The sequence below is a fragment of the Sitodiplosis mosellana genome, unplaced genomic scaffold, assembly GCF_009176505.1.
Source record: "Sitodiplosis mosellana isolate CC-2019 unplaced genomic scaffold, AAFC_SMos_1.0 Smas_scaffold_6166, whole genome shotgun sequence".
Taxonomy (NCBI): Eukaryota; Metazoa; Arthropoda; class Insecta; order Diptera; family Cecidomyiidae; genus Sitodiplosis; species Sitodiplosis mosellana.
The window spans coordinates 2,855,436-2,873,089 of NW_022601407.1; the positions used below are offsets into that span (position 1 = coordinate 2,855,436).

Below are 17,654 nucleotides of genomic sequence, written 5' to 3' on the forward strand. Positions count from 1 at the left end.
TTGTTTATCACACATTTCGAAGGTGGAAACTGTCTTTTTTCATATGCAAACCACGTTGAAATTGAATTTGAATTCGAGTTTGATTGACGTCAAGATGCCACTACAAACAATAACCAAAAATAATGAGTTCCATTTTTTTGGTGTGTGCGTGTGTGTGTGTGTGTGCCGACAATAAGCGTTTCATAATTATGCTTAAATAAATAAAAATGTAACAGGTATGATTCAAATAAACACATGAAATGAATGAACATAATTAGATTCGGGTGTTGATTTTTCTGTGTTTGCATGTCATATATGTTCAACAAGTGAATTCAATAAATCATCTATTATAATATATCCCTGATACCATGATAATTATATACGTATCGAACTGAATATGTGTTTGAAATGTGAAATGGAAAAAAAACTCAATCAAAAGCCGATTGAAAATATATTCAACTGGCGCCATCTCACTAACGTAAAAGCTTCACTCGCGTTTGTCAATTGATCTCAATACAAACGCACTCTATGTTATGTCAAAACATTCGCATGTCGAGAACACGGTGACAGTTCCGTAAGCAATACAAATAAACACGAATACGATTTCATTGCCTCTTCGTTAGTATTTTATTTTTAATAATTCGTGTTAATTTCAAACAATGAACATTCAATAACACCTGAACATTTGGTGGGCAAATTAACATCCAACAAAATGGAATCAGACGAAGAATCGGAACAAGTAAGCGATTGGACTCACTTAGACAGCTTGAAAACATTCGAATGTAAGTTAGAAATTCTAGAACATTCCTGTGGAAACTTATACATGACGGTGTATTAACGATGCAAGTTCACATACTTTTTTCTCCATTTCTTTTGGTAAATTTCAAAAGGGGTTGAACATGAATCATCACCATTGTCAAATTTGCTTCATCAATCGCCCGCCTGCAGCATGAATACCGACCATTTTGATAGTTCCACTAAATTAGTTGATAATACGGCGAGTGTACGGGATAATTTCATTGAACAATTGGCGACGAAAGCAAGCGCTCCAGTCAGTCTGTTGGTGGAAAGTCTGGTACAGCAGCTATGTTCAATGATCGAACCGGATCAATCGAATGCCGAAAATTTGTATAAAACCATTTGCAAGCAGCTGCATCGCATGAATTTAATCGATGAGACTTTTAAGATGGGGGAATTTGATGTTATGCGAAGTCAATATCAAAGAGCACTGTATCAATTGGCGACTGTGGCGCGCGGAACTAGCAAAATTCCGCTCAACCTTCAGTCAGTATGGCCTCTCAGTGATTCGGCCAGCATGCAGTGGTCAAGGTATCATCGCGAATTTGAAGAGCTCAACTTTGTTGCCGGTGGCGGTTTTGGTCGCGTATATCGTGCTAGGAATAAGCTGGATGGCATTGAGTATGCCGTGAAAAAAGTCACCATCAAATATCGAACCATCAAACGAGTCTTGTCACATTTGGCCGAAGTGAAAACGTTCGCCAGCTTAAATCATAATAACATTGTGCCATATAAAGCCGCCTGGTTAGAACCACTGTTTGACGATCCATCCAACCGGCCGAGAGTTACCGATGGAAAACACTTACAAAAACATCTTGCCAATAGAAAAAGGTAAGCCATTTGCACGAGATTTTTTGTTTCATTTTTGTTTTTGTTCATGTACGTTGATTGTTTTTATCAGTGATCACAACGCGGTGACTAAGAACATGAAATTTGTTATGCTATTGCGAAATTTTCTTTTGCATATGCTAAGGGGCATTGTTCTAATGATGACGCATTGAATGGATATATTTTTGCTCTATTTTTTTTTCTAGTGAAGAAAAATTCTTGATTTTTGATTTTAAAACAATTAGTTGAATGTAATGATAAATTTTTCTCAAGCCAAATCTCTTTTTGTAGAAACTTACAAAAAATGTCTTTGTAATTAATGGGTTGAGTAAATCAAAATTCGATCAATTCCGAGTCATTTTCTAATCAATCTTCTAATCTTTTTCCCCTTCCACAGAAGTAACGGAAAAAAGGCATCAAAAATCTCTTCATTATCAAAAGGTTTTGAAGTGGCAATATTTGATGTTGATTCAAAACTCAGTGCCACCACAAACAACGACGAAGAAGAAAGTGAAAGTGAAACGGAAACCTCCGAATCGGACGGCGAAACCGGTCCTGATAAACCGATTGCCGATTGTCGAAATCACCTTCAACTGCCAACGAATAATCATGCGGACGAATCATCGGATTTTATCCAGTTCCAGGCAACGCACGACGATGTTGTGGACGGTGCGAATTTGTCGGCTATGGAATCGGCGCCTGATAAACGTCTTGTCAAACCGAATGAAAATCATCCGAATAATAATTTCATCAAAGGAAATTTAGAATTTGATGAGTCACAGCCACATTTGAAATTGAAATGGGCCACCTTGTACATACAGATGTCATTTCGTCCATTGACTCTTCGGGCATGGCTTGATGAGCGAAATAAAAACAGTGATTTCAATGAGTTCTATCAGAAGTTCATCGAAAAATCGGTACGACAATGGGATCGTACTATTATTGAAGATGATGAAGATGATGAGGTGAATCGGAATGCGACAACCGGAGCAGTAACTAAATTTAAGGATAAAACAACAGCCCGTTGGCGCTTATCAGCCTCAATGTCAAGCACATCACTCGAGAAAACACTTGCCAAAACATGGGATTCATTGGATGTCACACAGACCATTTTCACTCAAGCATTGAGCGGATTACGGTACATCCATCTTCAGAACATTGTTCACCATGACATTAAGCCTTCGAATATTTTCATCGGTTGTGAAAAGAACGGAGAACTTTATGTTCAACTCGGTGATTTTGGTTTAGCTTGCCCACTGCAAGCCAAACACTCACCGGATTCTATGATCGGTACAATAACATACGCGGCGCCGGAACAGCTCAAGGGACACTGTGATCCCAAATCAGATATATACAGTTTGGGGATAATTTTGCTTGAGCTACTCATTCCATTCAGCACAGACATGGAACGCTTGAAGACCATCGAAGCAGCTCGAAAAGGTGTTCTCCCATCAAATATACCACCGAAATTTTTGAATTTACTTAAAGCGTAAGTGGAATTTGGCAATGTTTCCTTATTTTTTCCATTTTATTGTTTTTTTTTTTGTATTAATAACCGATTCTGTCAATTTTATCTGCAGTCTTCTCCAGAAGCACACAAAACGTCCGGATGCGGTGGGAACATTTGATTTGTTGACAAAACTGGAGCTTTGGAATGGTAACAGTGATTCAATACATGAGAATACATCACAGCGCAATGGTGATCTGCAGAGTCAATTAACTCAGATAACTGATGAGCTAAATCAGTTGAAAATGCAATTAGCATCACCATTGGCCAATGACAGTTTAAAAGACATTCGTACCAACATTCCAAATGTCTCTGTCGAAGGCGGTGATTTAGCAACTATAGCGAGTTCGGAGAGCTTCTCGTTTGTTAGCCAAACAGCAGAGCAGACAACCGTATTCAAATCCTTTGGATTAGATTTGGATGAGGATAAGGATAAGGATAGAAAAATCCAGATTTTAAGCAATAAGCTCATTGAATCTGATAAGGAGGCCAACGAACTTAAAAAAGAAATTGAACGCTTACGTGATATAATCAATCAAAGACCCGGATAATAGCACCGATTTAAAAAAGAACAAAACAAATTGAAGTCCATTGACATAACCAGATGTTTTTATATATCTTACGACCAAAAGTGAAGATCTTTTATTTAATTTATACTATTTAGGTTAACAATAAAACCATTTTCACACGATGACAAAAAAACGGAACCCAAGCAAACAAAAAACATTGTCTTTTATTTTGAAAGAGTGATAGTTTTGAATTTATTGTCGGTTTTCATGAGAATAATTAGATTCTTATGACACATTGTCAGCCTTATCTATTATCACCTCAGACTGGATCTTTGCATCGATTGATAATAAGGACAGTTTTGCTTTATTCATTGTTAATCATATTTTATTGCTAATTAACAACACTTAGAAAAACAATTGTTAATCGGTCGCAATCACGAAAAAATAGAAATTGCACGGATGCTTTTCTCTACTTATCTCTAAACATTATTCTGAATATCGATCTGACAATTGTCTGTTTAACGCACTTAGGTCTAATGATGATCGAACCCAATCTTCCGATGCCTTCCTCGCACTTGGAGCACCCAATGTGTCTGATTTTTCCGTAGTAGATGTTGTGGTGGTTAATTTCAAGCCAAAAATCGTTTCGACCATTTCCTTGTACATATCTCGTATTTCGACAGCTTCTTCTTGCAATTTTTCCAATCGTTCGATCGTTTTCAGATAAAATTCAATGTCCGCATTATCAGTTCGTTCGGCAATTTTCGAAGGTGAATCCAAAATTTTGTACTCTTTGTAGGTGGCCACGCGTCCAGCATACGATAGCCTTGATGTCCCAGCAAGCGCAATGAAAACAAATAAAAGATGCATTTTGTCGTGGGATTTTGCAAAGAGTCGACGAATTTTGAATTAAAGTTCAATTTAGAACACTTTTCAATTCAATTTGGAACTGGACTTGCTCGATTGAAGAAGTAAACTCAATTTTCAATTTAACGCATGAACTAATTGCTCAACGTAGATTAACTAAAACAATCACTGTAGAAACCATCGCTTATATTTAATCTCGGTGTGATTTAATAATAGCGGAATGGGCGATAGAAATGATAGCCAGACGCAAAACGTGAGAAAAGTGCATTATTTTCCAGCTTGATATCTATCAAAAAGATCATTTGTATCAAAACAATCAATAGATAAGCTCATATGAAATAGTCTCAATTTCATTCTTAGGTAGAAATTTTGTCATATCATCAATTTATTATCAAATTTACTCGAAAATTTGTTTTACAATAAAAAAAAGAAGATTTTCACCGTAAATAACACGATTTATTGTTGATGTTTTGAAAATTATGAACAACACCTGTTTTGAAACACAGAACAGTTGTGCATTATTGCATATGACGTCGTTTGCTTCATAATATGGACTTGAATGTTTTTGTAAAATCAAAACATTTGCTCAATCATATTAAATTACCATTATTTTAGAACGAGCAATTGATTGGAGTCGAACAAATTAAACATCAATTACCTTTAAAATCTAACTGTGTTTCCTTTTCAAATCTATTTAAATTACCTTTCAAATCAGCTATTCAATGCCAACAATGGGTTCTGCAATGAACTTTATTCCACAGAGAATAATTATGCAATACAAATATGAACGAACTTAATTCGCTTTTCATTATATCATTTTAAAGAAAATAAAAGATTAATTAAGACACATGATTTGCCGTGCAAATCATATTTCGAACTCTAAATCGCTGACTTTTTGAACTTTAAAATGAGTAAGACTATGATTTCAATCATGAAATCATGGCCAATTTGTAACTTTGCTCCTTTTAATGCTTCAAACCGACGTTTCCTCAGTCAAAACAGTCACCTACATGGGCTAAATGAAAGCATAATTTACACGAAAACCGAAACAGCGTGTGTTTGTTGAAATGATGTCAATTCAGCATGGAAGACTACTTACACAATTGAAGTAAATTACGTTTATAACATCTAATTGGCCGTTCCATTTGTTCAACTCCGCTAAAAACACGACGGCAACGAAAATGAAGAGTCATTCAAATGAAAGTCAAGACATTACCAACATTTATTTAGAATTACGTACAATTTTTTAAGGTCTCAAAATACCATACAAATGTCCAATAAAGTACACAGTATTGGTAATGGATTTTTTTTTTGACTGTGGTGTCGTTTCATTTTGTTCGAATAGAAAAAAATGTATTTCTTTTGAATTGTTGCTTTTTTTTTGATTTTGTTTATCACGTTGAATTTCTATTTGTGGCTTGTTAATTTTATTCATGTTCTAATTTCATTGCTTCTTATTCAAAGGAACCTTTTGTTGAGTATCGTTTTCAGACAACGCCTTGAAATCCCATCCACCTTGCCCATCGAATTGCAATATATGCGTGTGGAATTTCCTAAATGAGGTAATGAATGGTATTAGAACAAATTGAAATGTAATTGAAGAAAGCATCTCAAGTACAATGAAATGTTTCAAACACCATGTTCCACTATGAAACAACAGTTTTTGAATTAATGAACATACCAAAGCGTCGGTCGATGTGTAATTGTTAGCAGAGTAATACCAGCCGTTTTGGCTGCTTCGTAAATTGAACTCTCCACATCGATCGATACTGCACTGGTGCACTCGTCCAGCAAAGCGTATTGCGGCCTAAAATAAAGAGATTTTTTCATTGTTATTTTTTTAATTTGAATTCGGAAGAAATGCGATTTTTTTTTATCCAAAAGATCAATTCTTCAATCAATCCCATTTTGGAAGTTCAATATGAATCTAAAATCAGAAGAACCCTTACTTGTGATAGAATAGTCGAGCGATAGCCATTCTTTGCTTCTCTCCACCTGATAAAATATCTTTCCAATCCCGAACGACATCAAAACTGTCTCTGTAAGTGAGAAGGGAAATGAAGCCGATTAATTTATTTTTTACATAATATTCTCTCAAAATCAACCGATGTATTGGATCAAAGTCTTCAATCCAAAGAACTTTTTTCTTTCAATCGAAAATAAAGAATATGCTGCTCCATACCTAGCTACGATGTGTTCAAGTGAGACGGTTTTCATGATATCATGCAGCATATCTTCGTCGTATTTTTTCGACAGCATATCATCAACGGTGTCTGGATAAATGATTTGATCGCGCAAATTGCCAATCGTAAGGTATGGTCTTTGTGGAATGTAAAACATGCTTGGTTTGCCGACGATTGGTTTTGGGATGTAAAGTTCACCGCCATAGATGGGCCAGAGTCCGTTAACAATGCGGAACAGTGATGATTTGCCACAGCCATTTGGTCCCGTGATCAAAAGATGCATACCAGGCTCAATACGAAGTGTAAGACTGGGCACAACAATGTCGCAGTTGGGTGTTACGACAGGCACATTATTCAATGAAATGGATCGATCATTTGGATCGGTATTAACAATGATACGGCCCTTAGTCACTGGTTGTCCGTTACGGAATTCAATAATGCCCGCATTGTTACGGCCTTCGGCCATCATTACTTTATTGTATCGACCATGGGCAGTGTCATCAAAGACTTCGAGCATACCAGCCACTCGGTAAGTGTAGCCCGCCAAAGCGACAATCTCTTTGTACGATGACATCAGACGTTCGATTGCATCAGCGCCCGATATCAAGAGATTTCTGGCTGTTGTCAAGTATTGCGTTCGGTCACTGATTCCATCGTCTGAAACCGTGGCCGCAGTTGACAATGAGTTGTTGTGTGGTTGATTTTGGTTGCCCATTAAGACCGGCAAACTGATCATTATCATTCCCGTTCCTGACCACACGTACTTCATGAAGAATTGCTCGAGCATCACAAACCACAAGCGTTGTGTGTAGATGATGTTCATTTGATTGGCAAGTCGACGGAATGCTTCACGCAATTGCATCAATTCCACACGTTGACCACCATAGAAAGCAATTTCTTCTGCATTTGTGATGACTCGGGCATGCACGTGCCGTAAGTAACCATAACGAGTTGCCTCTTCCGCTACCAATTGACCGAATTTCGGTGACAATTGCCGTAGAATTAAAGCCGTTGCTGAGATAACAACAAAAGCTAATGCCGGGCCAGTCACAATGTTCGCCTTCATTTTGCGCGATGAACGCATCAGCGCCAGTCCGATCAGCATTAAATCAAAGCAAGGTTTCGTTAAGTGGCTGTACAAGTGCGCAATTGAACTTGTAAACACTGAAATATCTTCAGTCAATCTGTGGATGTGTGAAACAAATGAATTGAGTTGATGAACATTCCATTGATATATTGAAGTGTGAAGTGAATGAGTGAGTAATGAACTTCATTAGAACAAATTAATTCAAGTCCATTAAAAATGATTCATTTTCCGATAACTACTTGCCTGTGATCTGCATTTTCAATTCGACCGTCTAGATTCGCTACCCGGTAATAAGTTTGATTTTTAAAATACAATTTGTACGAATGATTCACCAATCTCGTTCTGTAAACAACAAACAGGAGAGAAAAAAAAAATCATGTAGCGGGTATTTAGTTAAGTGTGTCATGAACAATTATTAATACAGTAAAACCTCCCAATAGTGGACTCGCTCCGGCCGAAAATTGTTTCCACTATCTCGAGGTTTCTCTTAAACAGAGGTTCCACTATTGAGAAGCTTATAATGCTTTAAAAATGTGTTTTCCATTAATTAGAGGTTCTGTGTACGTTTATTTGATGAAATCCAACAGATTGAAAGTACAAACCACGCATATATCGCCTTATCTGAAATATTGATCGAAACAGTACTATTTTCGTTTACGTAACAAGTAAATGGCAAAAAATCACAAGAGAATCGAATGCCAAGTAATCTGTATGGAAATATAAGGGAAAATGTATTGTTTACCAAATTACTGTTTGCAAATTCCATATTTTATTTTTTCAAGTGTGATTCAGTCACAGCTGATTTACTTCGCTCACGAATCTCAAGTAATCCTCATGCATTTACAATACATAAACAAGAAGAATAAATTGTCCAATCAATATTTTAGAGAATCTGTAGGATGAAAACACGTGTAAATCATATGCAGACAATTTGGTTTTGCTGGTGAAAATGCAAAAAAAAACGTTTTTATAGCATTTTTATGCAAGAAAGAATTGGTCAAAAAGAGCCATTTTCCCTTATCTAGAGGTAAAATTTCCCTTATTTGGAGGTCATTTTGAAGGAAAACTTCTAACTAAATTTTTTTCCACTATCTCGAGGTTTCTCTTAAACAGAGGTTTTGGGAGGTTTTACTGTATAGCTTATCATTGGCTATAGTTGAAAAGATTTAAGGTATGCACTGTGTTCTGTGTGAACCCCAATTTACGTACCTAAACGATAAAGCTAATTTGTTCTCTAAATAGCGAATCATGGAGTTGATAAATGTAGCCGGTATCGCAATGCTAAACCATTTCATAAGGCCCATTATGAATTGCCGTAAGTCACGTCGCACGATAAATTTCACGATCGAACCTTCGATAGCCGCTACATAGATGCTGAGAAATGTTCGTGATATTAAGCAAGCCGTATGCACACCGAGAATGCCAATTTCACGGCACCAAATCCGCGGTATCATTATGTGTATGAGTCGCTTTAATTTGAATAAAAATTCTAAATTCAACCCTATTCGTCGCTCTTCCAATTGGCTAAACGATAAATTCCCCACTTGTTCCGATTTTTTTCGTTCCTGAGTGGCTTGGGCTAAGAATTTTTCCGCTTGCTTAATTTGCTGCTTGATGACCTTTGAATGTTTCCTTTTTCGTTTGCCAGTCGGAACCGTCAGTCGATCACCGGTATCGGTTTCAACACCTTGCGCCGTTTCATCATTGTCTAAATTATCATCGCCATCCAGTTTCGTTGTCCCATCGGGAACTGAAGAGAAAAGGAAACAAAATAAACATGAAATGCTGTTCATTTGGTGATCAAAGATTGAAAAATAATTTTAAAAAGGCTTTTATTAGTTTAATCAAAACAATTCATGAATTTATCGATTCCAATGAAAAATATCAAAAATTTTCATCAAATCGGTCGAATTCCATTAAAACTACAATCAAGTCTAAAAACGTCTCAAAATTTCAACGAAATTTAATCAAATATCCATCAAAGTCACAAAATTTAAGTAAAATTTTATAAAATCTTACCAAAATTAAATGAAACTAAATGAAATTTAATCAAATTTGTTTTATCAAAGTCTAACTGAATCTAAGCGAAAATGTCTTTTAATTCAAAAACAATGAATTGCTTCAATCAACTTACGAGTGGTGTCAATATTTTTACGATCAATGCGGTTGCTATTGATATTATTGCTTTCGATTGCACTTTCATAATCATCCGATTCGGAATCAAAATCTGAATCGGATGTGTCGTCATCAGTTGTACTGGCTGTTTCCGAAAGGACTGGCGCCAAATTGGCTGCTTTAATCATTTTGCTAAGATATGGGTATGAAATGTGTGCCACATATGCACCGACGGCGATGGTCACAATTCCCTTCGACAGGGCATGTTTAGAGAACCCCATTTTTTCATAGCGAACGATCGCTTCGTCCAAATATTTCGACACGACTGTCATTTTGGCGTTATAAAATTTTCGTTAAAATTTATCGAATTTAAAAACAAAATAAAAGAATTATGTAAAGTTGATTTGGTATCGTTTTCTCTCGTTCGTTCCACTTGGTTGTTCGGGTTTTCAGGAGGCGTTCCAACCGCAACAATTCAGCATTTGAATGTCCTTGAAATCGTTTTGGTCTCCGTATTTCTTGGGTGTCACTTGGTCAAGTTCAATAGTTTAGTTTATCATGAATGTCGTATGATTTTCCCGATGTAAATGCATGTCCACCAGCGATGCAACTCCTTTCGCACTGAACCATGCGTACTTTTGCGCTTAATGCTATCTAAAACGAAACAGAAAAAAAGGAATTAGCCAACAGCAAAGGAAAAGAGAAGCAATGCGGATAATAAGTTTTGATGTCGTCTTAATTTTTGTTCAAAAAAAAAACTCATTGCAATAACAATTCCTGTGTGCGTCAATTATCAGTTGTGAAACATGAAAGCAAAATAAAATAATGATATGTTTGAATGCATGCTATTTTTGTATCCAAGATGATCCCTGACTCTTAACCCAATTTTGTCGAAATCATGCGACCGTGAAAAGAGCCGCTTCATAAAATATTTTTTTTCTCTTCTTCTTCTTCTGTTCATTCACAAAATTAAGCACGCCGTGTCTCTCTCAATAAAAATGGAATCGCATGGTGTTTTTGACAGGAGAGAGAGAGAGAGAGAGAGAGAACTATCTACAATCACATTGAATGGAAACGGAACAACAATAACAACAATGCATTGCACTGAAATCGTCTTAATTGAACATGAAATTACGATATAACATACATTTGGCGCGCGTACTCATCAAGAGAAAGAGCAAAGCTAAATGCTGAATACTGTACTAACTACGCGAAGAAATAAAAAGCCAACGTGAACACGTTAGTTCATCGTCAAAATGCTAAGACACATTTTCCCATTTACTTGAACTTTTTTTTTTGGTTTCGGTGTGTAGTAAAAACGTAATGAGCCACTACATGGATTTTAATTAACCATCATAGCCCGACGGTCACTCCGATTCCCTTATTAGCAAGTTAAAAAATGTGTATATCGCTTCATATTTCGTATGTTTCGTGTGTTTCATGTCCATTTTCCAATTTTTCTACGCAGATCTAAAGTTATACGGTGTTTTTTCTTCGGTTCGTGTGTGTTTTTGTTTCGTCGAATTGTGAAAACTTTTCGAAAGCCGCACACGTGAAGTAATAAACAACGTTTAATCTGGATTTCTAAAATACAAGGCATGTATACGAAATTGTGTTCTTTTTTATTTTATTTTTTTCTCCCGATAACACGAACTACGTGTTTCGGTCGATTTGGTTTGCTTCGTCGTAGTTTAACAAAGGTGATAATTTCCAAAATCAACTGATTTAATGCATAATGAGTTCAGTCGATTTCGAATGATTCATTGCAATGAATTTGAATTATACCTACACTTTCCATATGAAAATTCACCTATGACACATTCCATATGAAAATATGACGATATCAGTCAGAATTTAGCACATTTTTGACTGAAAATAAACACAACTTTGGCCGCTACCGGTGGATAATTAGAAGCAAACAGTCATATGGCAGGAAAAAAATTGCTTGAAAATCTAATCAAAATCAAATTCAGAAATTTCATACTAAATTCACAAATCTTACATCAAAGTAGACGGTAAAAGACGACCAAAAATTTGCTTTTCGAAGGTAAAAATACCATTTCCATATCCAATTACTGCGTCTCAGTATTTATAAGTAGAAAGAGGTTTTTTGACTCGTAATTTATTTCACAGAGAGAATGTTCAACACAAAAATCAATGTTGCGGTAATAATTCTTAATCATACTCCTACTACGACTCTGACTAAAGAAGAAAGACTCATTTCAATTCAACACGAACAACAGTGTGGTTTTTTTGTTCCTTCTCTTGCTATTGTTCTGCCAAAATAACAATAAATTTACAATACACAATATGTATTACGTGATTCGATGGATTTTTAGGTGAAGAATGCTAATTGTATTTGGTCAAGGACTCATCCATTTTAACTGACATTTCTTATAACTATTCAAATGAAAGGAACCAATTTGTTCGGCCGGCAACTATTGTAGGACCGATTTAACCGCAAGTATTATCTTGTGTGGTTTCTATTTTCATCCGGGCGCATTATTTATGGGCCACAATTTGTGGCATTCAAAAAAAGTATAGAAACACAAGTTCACAAAAAAACCTCACACTTTGTGATTTGCGCCGCATGAAATTTGTAACAGTTCATCGTGTTTTCATTATTAATGAATGAGCTACAACCAAATGAAACAGAAAAAAAAATCGCAATGACTACGGCGCATCAATTGGAACGTTCTTTTAATTAACTCTCACTATTCGGCAATGCCGATCGTATCGATGTTTTTTTTTCTATCTATTGTGAGGTTGAAATTTCCAAACATTTACATAACTGAACACAATTCGATAAGTTCCACCACATGTTTCCCAATGATATTGCTCTTTTTATAAACAATAATCATTTTTAGATAAAAATTCAATCAGCAAGAAAAAAAAAGAGAAATCGCTGCGTTCGAAACGAACAGCAGAAGAAAAAAAAATAGTTTCTGTGGGAAAGTCATTCTTGATCGTAAACATTTTAAATGTTTACACAAGTGAGTTCACGCCGCTTGTACAATGCAAGTCACATATTTTAAAGACAGAATCAGTGTTGCCGTTGAACATTGCTCACGTGTTTTACGCATTAAAGAAAAAAACATGAACGAAGTCATAGAAAAAAAGCTAAACGAAAAACAAATTGTGGTTAACTAGTAAAATTGTTCATTCCACAGTCTATGGGTCATAGAAAAGAAACAAATCATCCATCAACACAATACACATACCAACATTCTTTAGAACATTTACAGATAATGAAGATTTAATACACTTTTGGACTATTAACACTATGATTGTTCTTGGGGCACCCAGGGCCCCCAGCGAACTTTAAAGTTGAATAAAAGTACTAAACAGTGTATAAACCAACCGGAGTTAAGTCTCATTGCATAGATTGAACATTTCTCTACACGAATGAAAAAAAAACATATACATATGTGTGAGTATGTGTAAAATACAGCCTGCCGCAAAACATGTTACGCTGTTGTTCTTGGGGGACTCCAGGGCCCCATGGCTATTTTATATTATGACTGGACTATGATAAGAGATATCGAATTGGTGTCTGTAGCAGTGTTGTAGACTAGTTTATGTACTACAACTTCGCCGTAGACATCAAGTCGTTATCTCTTATCAGTTACGCGAAAAGCCGCGAAAACGTAAAAAACGCGAATTCATAGTTTCTCATTTTTCAAGGAACTGATAAGAGATAACGAGATGGTATCTATGGCAAAATTGTAGCCCTGGTCGAGTACTACAACTTTAGTACAGACACCAAGTCGTTATCTATTATCAGTTACGCGAAAAAATTATAAGAAAAAAATCGCGTTTTTCTCGGTTTTCTGCGGTTTCTCGCGTATTCCGCAAAACTGATAAGAGATAGCCAAATAGTGTCTATGGCAAAGTTGTAGTTCTGGTCAAGTACTACAACTTCACTACAGACACCAAGTCGTTATCTTTTATCTGTTACGCGAAAAAACGATAAGAAAAAATTCGCGTTTTTCACGGTTTTCGCGGCTTTTCGCGTAACTGATAAGAGATAACGACTTGATGTTTGTAGCCAAGTTGTAGTACTTAAGCTGCTTTACAACTTTGGTAAACACAATCTCGTTATCTCTTATCAGTTTCGCGGAATATGCGAAAAACCGCAGAAAACCGTGAAAAACGCGAATGTTTTCTTATCATTTTTTCGCGTAACTGATACGAGATAACGACTTGTGGCAAATTATAGTACTTGACCAGAGCTACAACTTTGCTTTAGACACCATCTCGTTATCTCTTATCAGTTCCGTGAAAAATGATAAGGAAAAAACGCGTTTTTTCGCGGTTTTCTGCGGTTTCTCGCGTATTCCGCAAAATTGATAAAAGATAACGACTTGGTATCTTCGGCAAAGTTGTAGAGCAGCTTAAGTACTACAACTTCACCATAGACATCAAGTCGTTATCTCTTATCAGTTACGCGAAAAAACGCGAAAAACGCGAGTTCTTGATAATCATTTTTCGTGAAACTGATAAGAGATAACGACTTGGTGTCTGTGGCAAAGTTGTAGTACTCGACCTGCTCTACATTTCTGTCGAAGAGGCAAGTCTCTTACTTCTTATCGGCTTCACTAAAACGAGGTGGGAAAATTTCGCGATTTTCGCGTTTTTTCGCGTTTTTCGCGGAACTGATAAGAGATAAGCAATATTTGTTGCAACAAAATTATAGCAAACCTCGAGTTTTACAACTTTGCTTCAGACACTAATTTGTTATCTCTTATAACAGTCCAGATTTCATGTGAAATACATATGGGGCCCTGGAGTCCCCCAAGAACAGTAATATTTTGCAAATACGAAGAACAGTCATAGTGTTAAAAATTTACTAATTGCATGACTCCATGTCTTCTGCCCCATCGAAATCTTCATTAAACCGCTTTGAATTAGCTCTTTGAAATTGTCCCATCATTTTGCTCAATTTGGTATGTTTCACACGCTTTTGAACAGAGAAATCTTTCAAAATCGTTAGAAATTAACTTTCCCAGCACAAAGAGGTGTTTTCAGTGTTTTCAATGTTTTTGTTGGAATGCAATAATTTTATGTTTGTTGGCAAAAAGTAGATGGTCAAAGTAGAAAAAATCAATGGAAAAAAAAACTAATCAAGAAAATACTAATAAGTAATATAAAGATCAATATACGGAATTACTCAATTAGTTCATTACGATTATGAATTCCTCATCGGTTAATGCCGTGCAAGTGGACAAAAAAAAAACGATTGAACGACAGAACAAAAACCAAAATCACCCGAATCGATTTAATTTGTTCAGTTTTGTTATACGTCTCAGCGATTCACACTTGTCGATTTATCTAAGTCAGTGGTTCAAAAAGACGCAAAAACATGTAAGTCGTCCGGATGTCCAAAGGACAGGTTTTTTCCGTCTCTCTCTGCCTCTCTTCAAAATCAAACGAATATCATGTGTTTATAAAACATAGTCGATGAGTGCTGGTGCACTTTGAAATTGCTAGAAGATTCGGTGAATCGACCGTAATAAAGTAAAATCAGAGACCACTTGTGTTCAACTGAACTTTGCGCTTCTCTGTCTTTCTGTTATCGTTCTTTTTTTCTTTTCGTTCGAATACATTGTTGAGACGAAGGAAAAAAAAAACAACAACGATGGAACACGTTTACGGCGAATTGTATTTCGATCGGCTCGATGTGGAATTGAATGTGAGCGCTCGCGTGCGCACACACACAACAGACATCGAACGCACGGCAGCCATGTATCTTCAGTGTAAGAGAGTTGAATGTGCCCCGTGATCATATGTAAGAAAAAAAGATAAATGAGAGTAATGTACTTATTTTTCTGTCATCTTAAGCCCGCGTTGTGCGCACCGCATGCAAAATCAGGTCATTGCTATTTATTGCCCAAAGCATTCTTGAAAAGCATGTGGCACAATGGTATTATTATCTCTCTTCACTTCATTCATCGGCTGTCGGTTGACCATTTCTTGCACGGTTTTGTCGCGAGACGAATAGTGCGCGAGACTAGAGGATCGAGATGTTGGTGCGAACCAAATTTGGCCAACGAATTTTGCAATGTTTCAATGTTTCTTTTTGTTTCCACCGTTTCGACATGGAATGCATGCATTCGCTCTCACACGCATAGAACTCTCTGTGCAAATAAACATCAATCTAAATATAGAGACCAATCGGAATTTCGAAATCAACGTCATTTTAACCATTAAATTATTTGTGCAGCGCGCTTTTTTTTCTATCTCGTTTATTTTGCATTTACCAGATTGCACAGCGCAGAGATATGCATCTTTTTTTTCTCGACAGACCTTTATTATTGGATCTGAAAATGCATAAATATTGTTGGTGTTGCTGTTGTGGTGCGCCTTTTGTTTTTCACATAAAACAACAACGGCAAATTCTGTGGCTGGATTTTCCATATTGCTCAAGTGGGGCAACAATGTGATCTTGCATTTTACATCGAATTAAGAAAATTTGATTCGCTTGATTCATGTCATTTGTTGCAAATGTCAAGTAGGCTGGCTGGCTTTTGTTGTTGTTGTTGCTTGTGTGACATGGGAAAGACGAAACGGTAAAATTACCTACATATGGCCTTCTTTGCATATATATGCAATCTGCCCGAATGGCAACAGTTTATGCAAGGGTTCGATCGAATGTGAATCATTTTGAAGCTATTTCTGGATCGAAATGGAGAAAAACGAGAACATAAAATATGTCAAAAGAGAAAAAAATTGAGAAGAAAAGAGAAGAACGTGGCAAAACAACAACAAAAATAAAAAGAGAAGAACTGATTAAAACGAAAGAGACCAATTCGGTTTCTATTATCCAGAATTTTGGAAAATTACGCCTTCAAAAAATGCCATAGAAATTTCCGACAAAATCTTCCATTCGCTAGTTTTGCCAAGGTCAATTGTGCTCAGTTCGTTGGTTCTGAGTTGTGTAAATGAAAAGCGCACTTTAAAAGCCAGTTAACGTATGAAGAATAATGCAGTGACATCGGTGAACTCGGGAACAATTGCATGCAATTTAAAAAAAGAGCGTCGATGGACAGTAACAACAAAGACGACGACGACAACGAAGACAAAAAAAAACACCAGAAATTATTGAGTGCAATTCGATAAATAAATATGAGCCATAGTGACGGGTTTTATGTACCTTGTGTCTGTACTCGCTCTTCAATTGTAGAACAGACAGAGAAAAAAAAAATCACGACAGTATTAAAACAACTTGTCATTGAATCGTGCACATTGTGGCTATGGTCAGCGCGAGTACAGTCATCGTACATACGCGGAATTGCGACGATAAGCAAACATCATATGAACCATAAAAAAATGTTTGCACCCAAGAACGGTGTACTGCATTCATTTTGAACCGTTAAGTAGTACGTTAAACGGCATAAACCTGCGCACATGAGATCGCTCACTCGATAAATCACACATTTGATCAGCCGTTGATTACTATGATTGGGCGGAATTTATGTGTAAATTTGCCGTTTACTTAAATTGAAAAACGATTGCCCAAGCCCAACGCAGAAATACAAAAAACAACTGTTGATTGATGTAAGTAATTTTGACTTTGATATTAAACTTAAAATGGACATTCTTCTAGGCAAATAGTCAGCTTGTAAACAGTATTTAACAACAACAAAAATTTGCAACTCACAAATAACCGCTTGCAAGCAGGGAGTGTAACTCCGAGGAGGAGGAATGGTGAGGAGGTGAATGAGGAGGAGGAGAGCGCTGAGGAGGTTCCTCCTCCTCACATGAGGAGGAAATAAAAATTA

At 36.4% G+C, this 17,654-nt stretch overlaps 2 protein-coding genes across 23 annotated transcripts in view; one reads left to right on the plus strand and one right to left on the minus strand.

The window, feature by feature from the left end:
- The first annotated feature begins 502 nt into the window (after positions 1-502).
- On the plus strand, positions 503-3,709 carry LOC129575222 (eukaryotic translation initiation factor 2-alpha kinase 1-like). Its single transcript, XM_055458310.1, has 4 exons — positions 503-761; positions 870-1,608; positions 2,003-3,094; positions 3,186-3,709. The coding sequence occupies exons 1-4, from the start codon at positions 692-694 to the stop codon at positions 3,661-3,663; spliced, it is 2,379 nt and encodes a 792-aa protein (XP_055314285.1). The 5' UTR covers positions 503-691; the 3' UTR covers positions 3,664-3,709.
- Positions 3,710-4,922: 1,213 nt separating this feature from the next.
- Positions 4,923-17,654, minus strand: part of LOC129575219 (ATP-binding cassette sub-family D member 1) — a 25,280-nt gene continuing 12,548 nt past the window's right edge. For 8 of the 22 annotated variants that reach the window (XM_055458309.1, XM_055458293.1, XM_055458299.1 and 5 more), the window contains 7 exons: positions 9,893-10,527; positions 8,968-9,508; positions 8,002-8,100; positions 6,671-7,855; positions 6,438-6,527; positions 6,170-6,295; positions 5,687-6,041 (listed from right to left, as the gene is read on the minus strand). In XM_055458309.1, coding sequence (XP_055314284.1) covers positions 5,933-6,041; positions 6,170-6,295; positions 6,438-6,527; positions 6,671-7,855; positions 8,002-8,100; positions 8,968-9,508; positions 9,893-10,205 — 2,463 coding nt within the window. In that variant the 5' untranslated portion in view covers positions 10,206-10,527 and the 3' untranslated portion in view covers positions 5,687-5,932. Of the gene's footprint in view, positions 5,647-5,686; positions 6,042-6,169; positions 6,296-6,437; positions 6,528-6,670; positions 7,856-8,001; positions 8,101-8,967; positions 9,509-9,892; positions 10,528-11,662; positions 11,768-11,875; positions 12,442-17,654 lie in introns of those variants that run through there. The other 14 variants (XM_055458305.1, XM_055458307.1, XM_055458302.1 and 11 more) reach the window with 6 other exon arrangements.

What these genes read in the sequence shown, in the direction of transcription:
- LOC129575222 (XM_055458310.1), top strand. Translation starts at nt 692, where the DNA reads ATGGAATCAGACGAAGAATCGGAACAAGTAAGCGATTGGACTCACTTA. An exon ending in CATCTTGCCAATAGAAAAAG is followed by an intron (nt 1,609 to 2,002) that starts GTAAGCCATTTG and finishes CCCCTTCCACAG; the next exon opens with AAGTAACGGAAAAAAGGCAT. An exon ending in TTTTTGAATTTACTTAAAGC is followed by an intron (nt 3,095 to 3,185) that starts GTAAGTGGAATT and finishes TTTTATCTGCAG; the next exon opens with TCTTCTCCAGAAGCACACAA.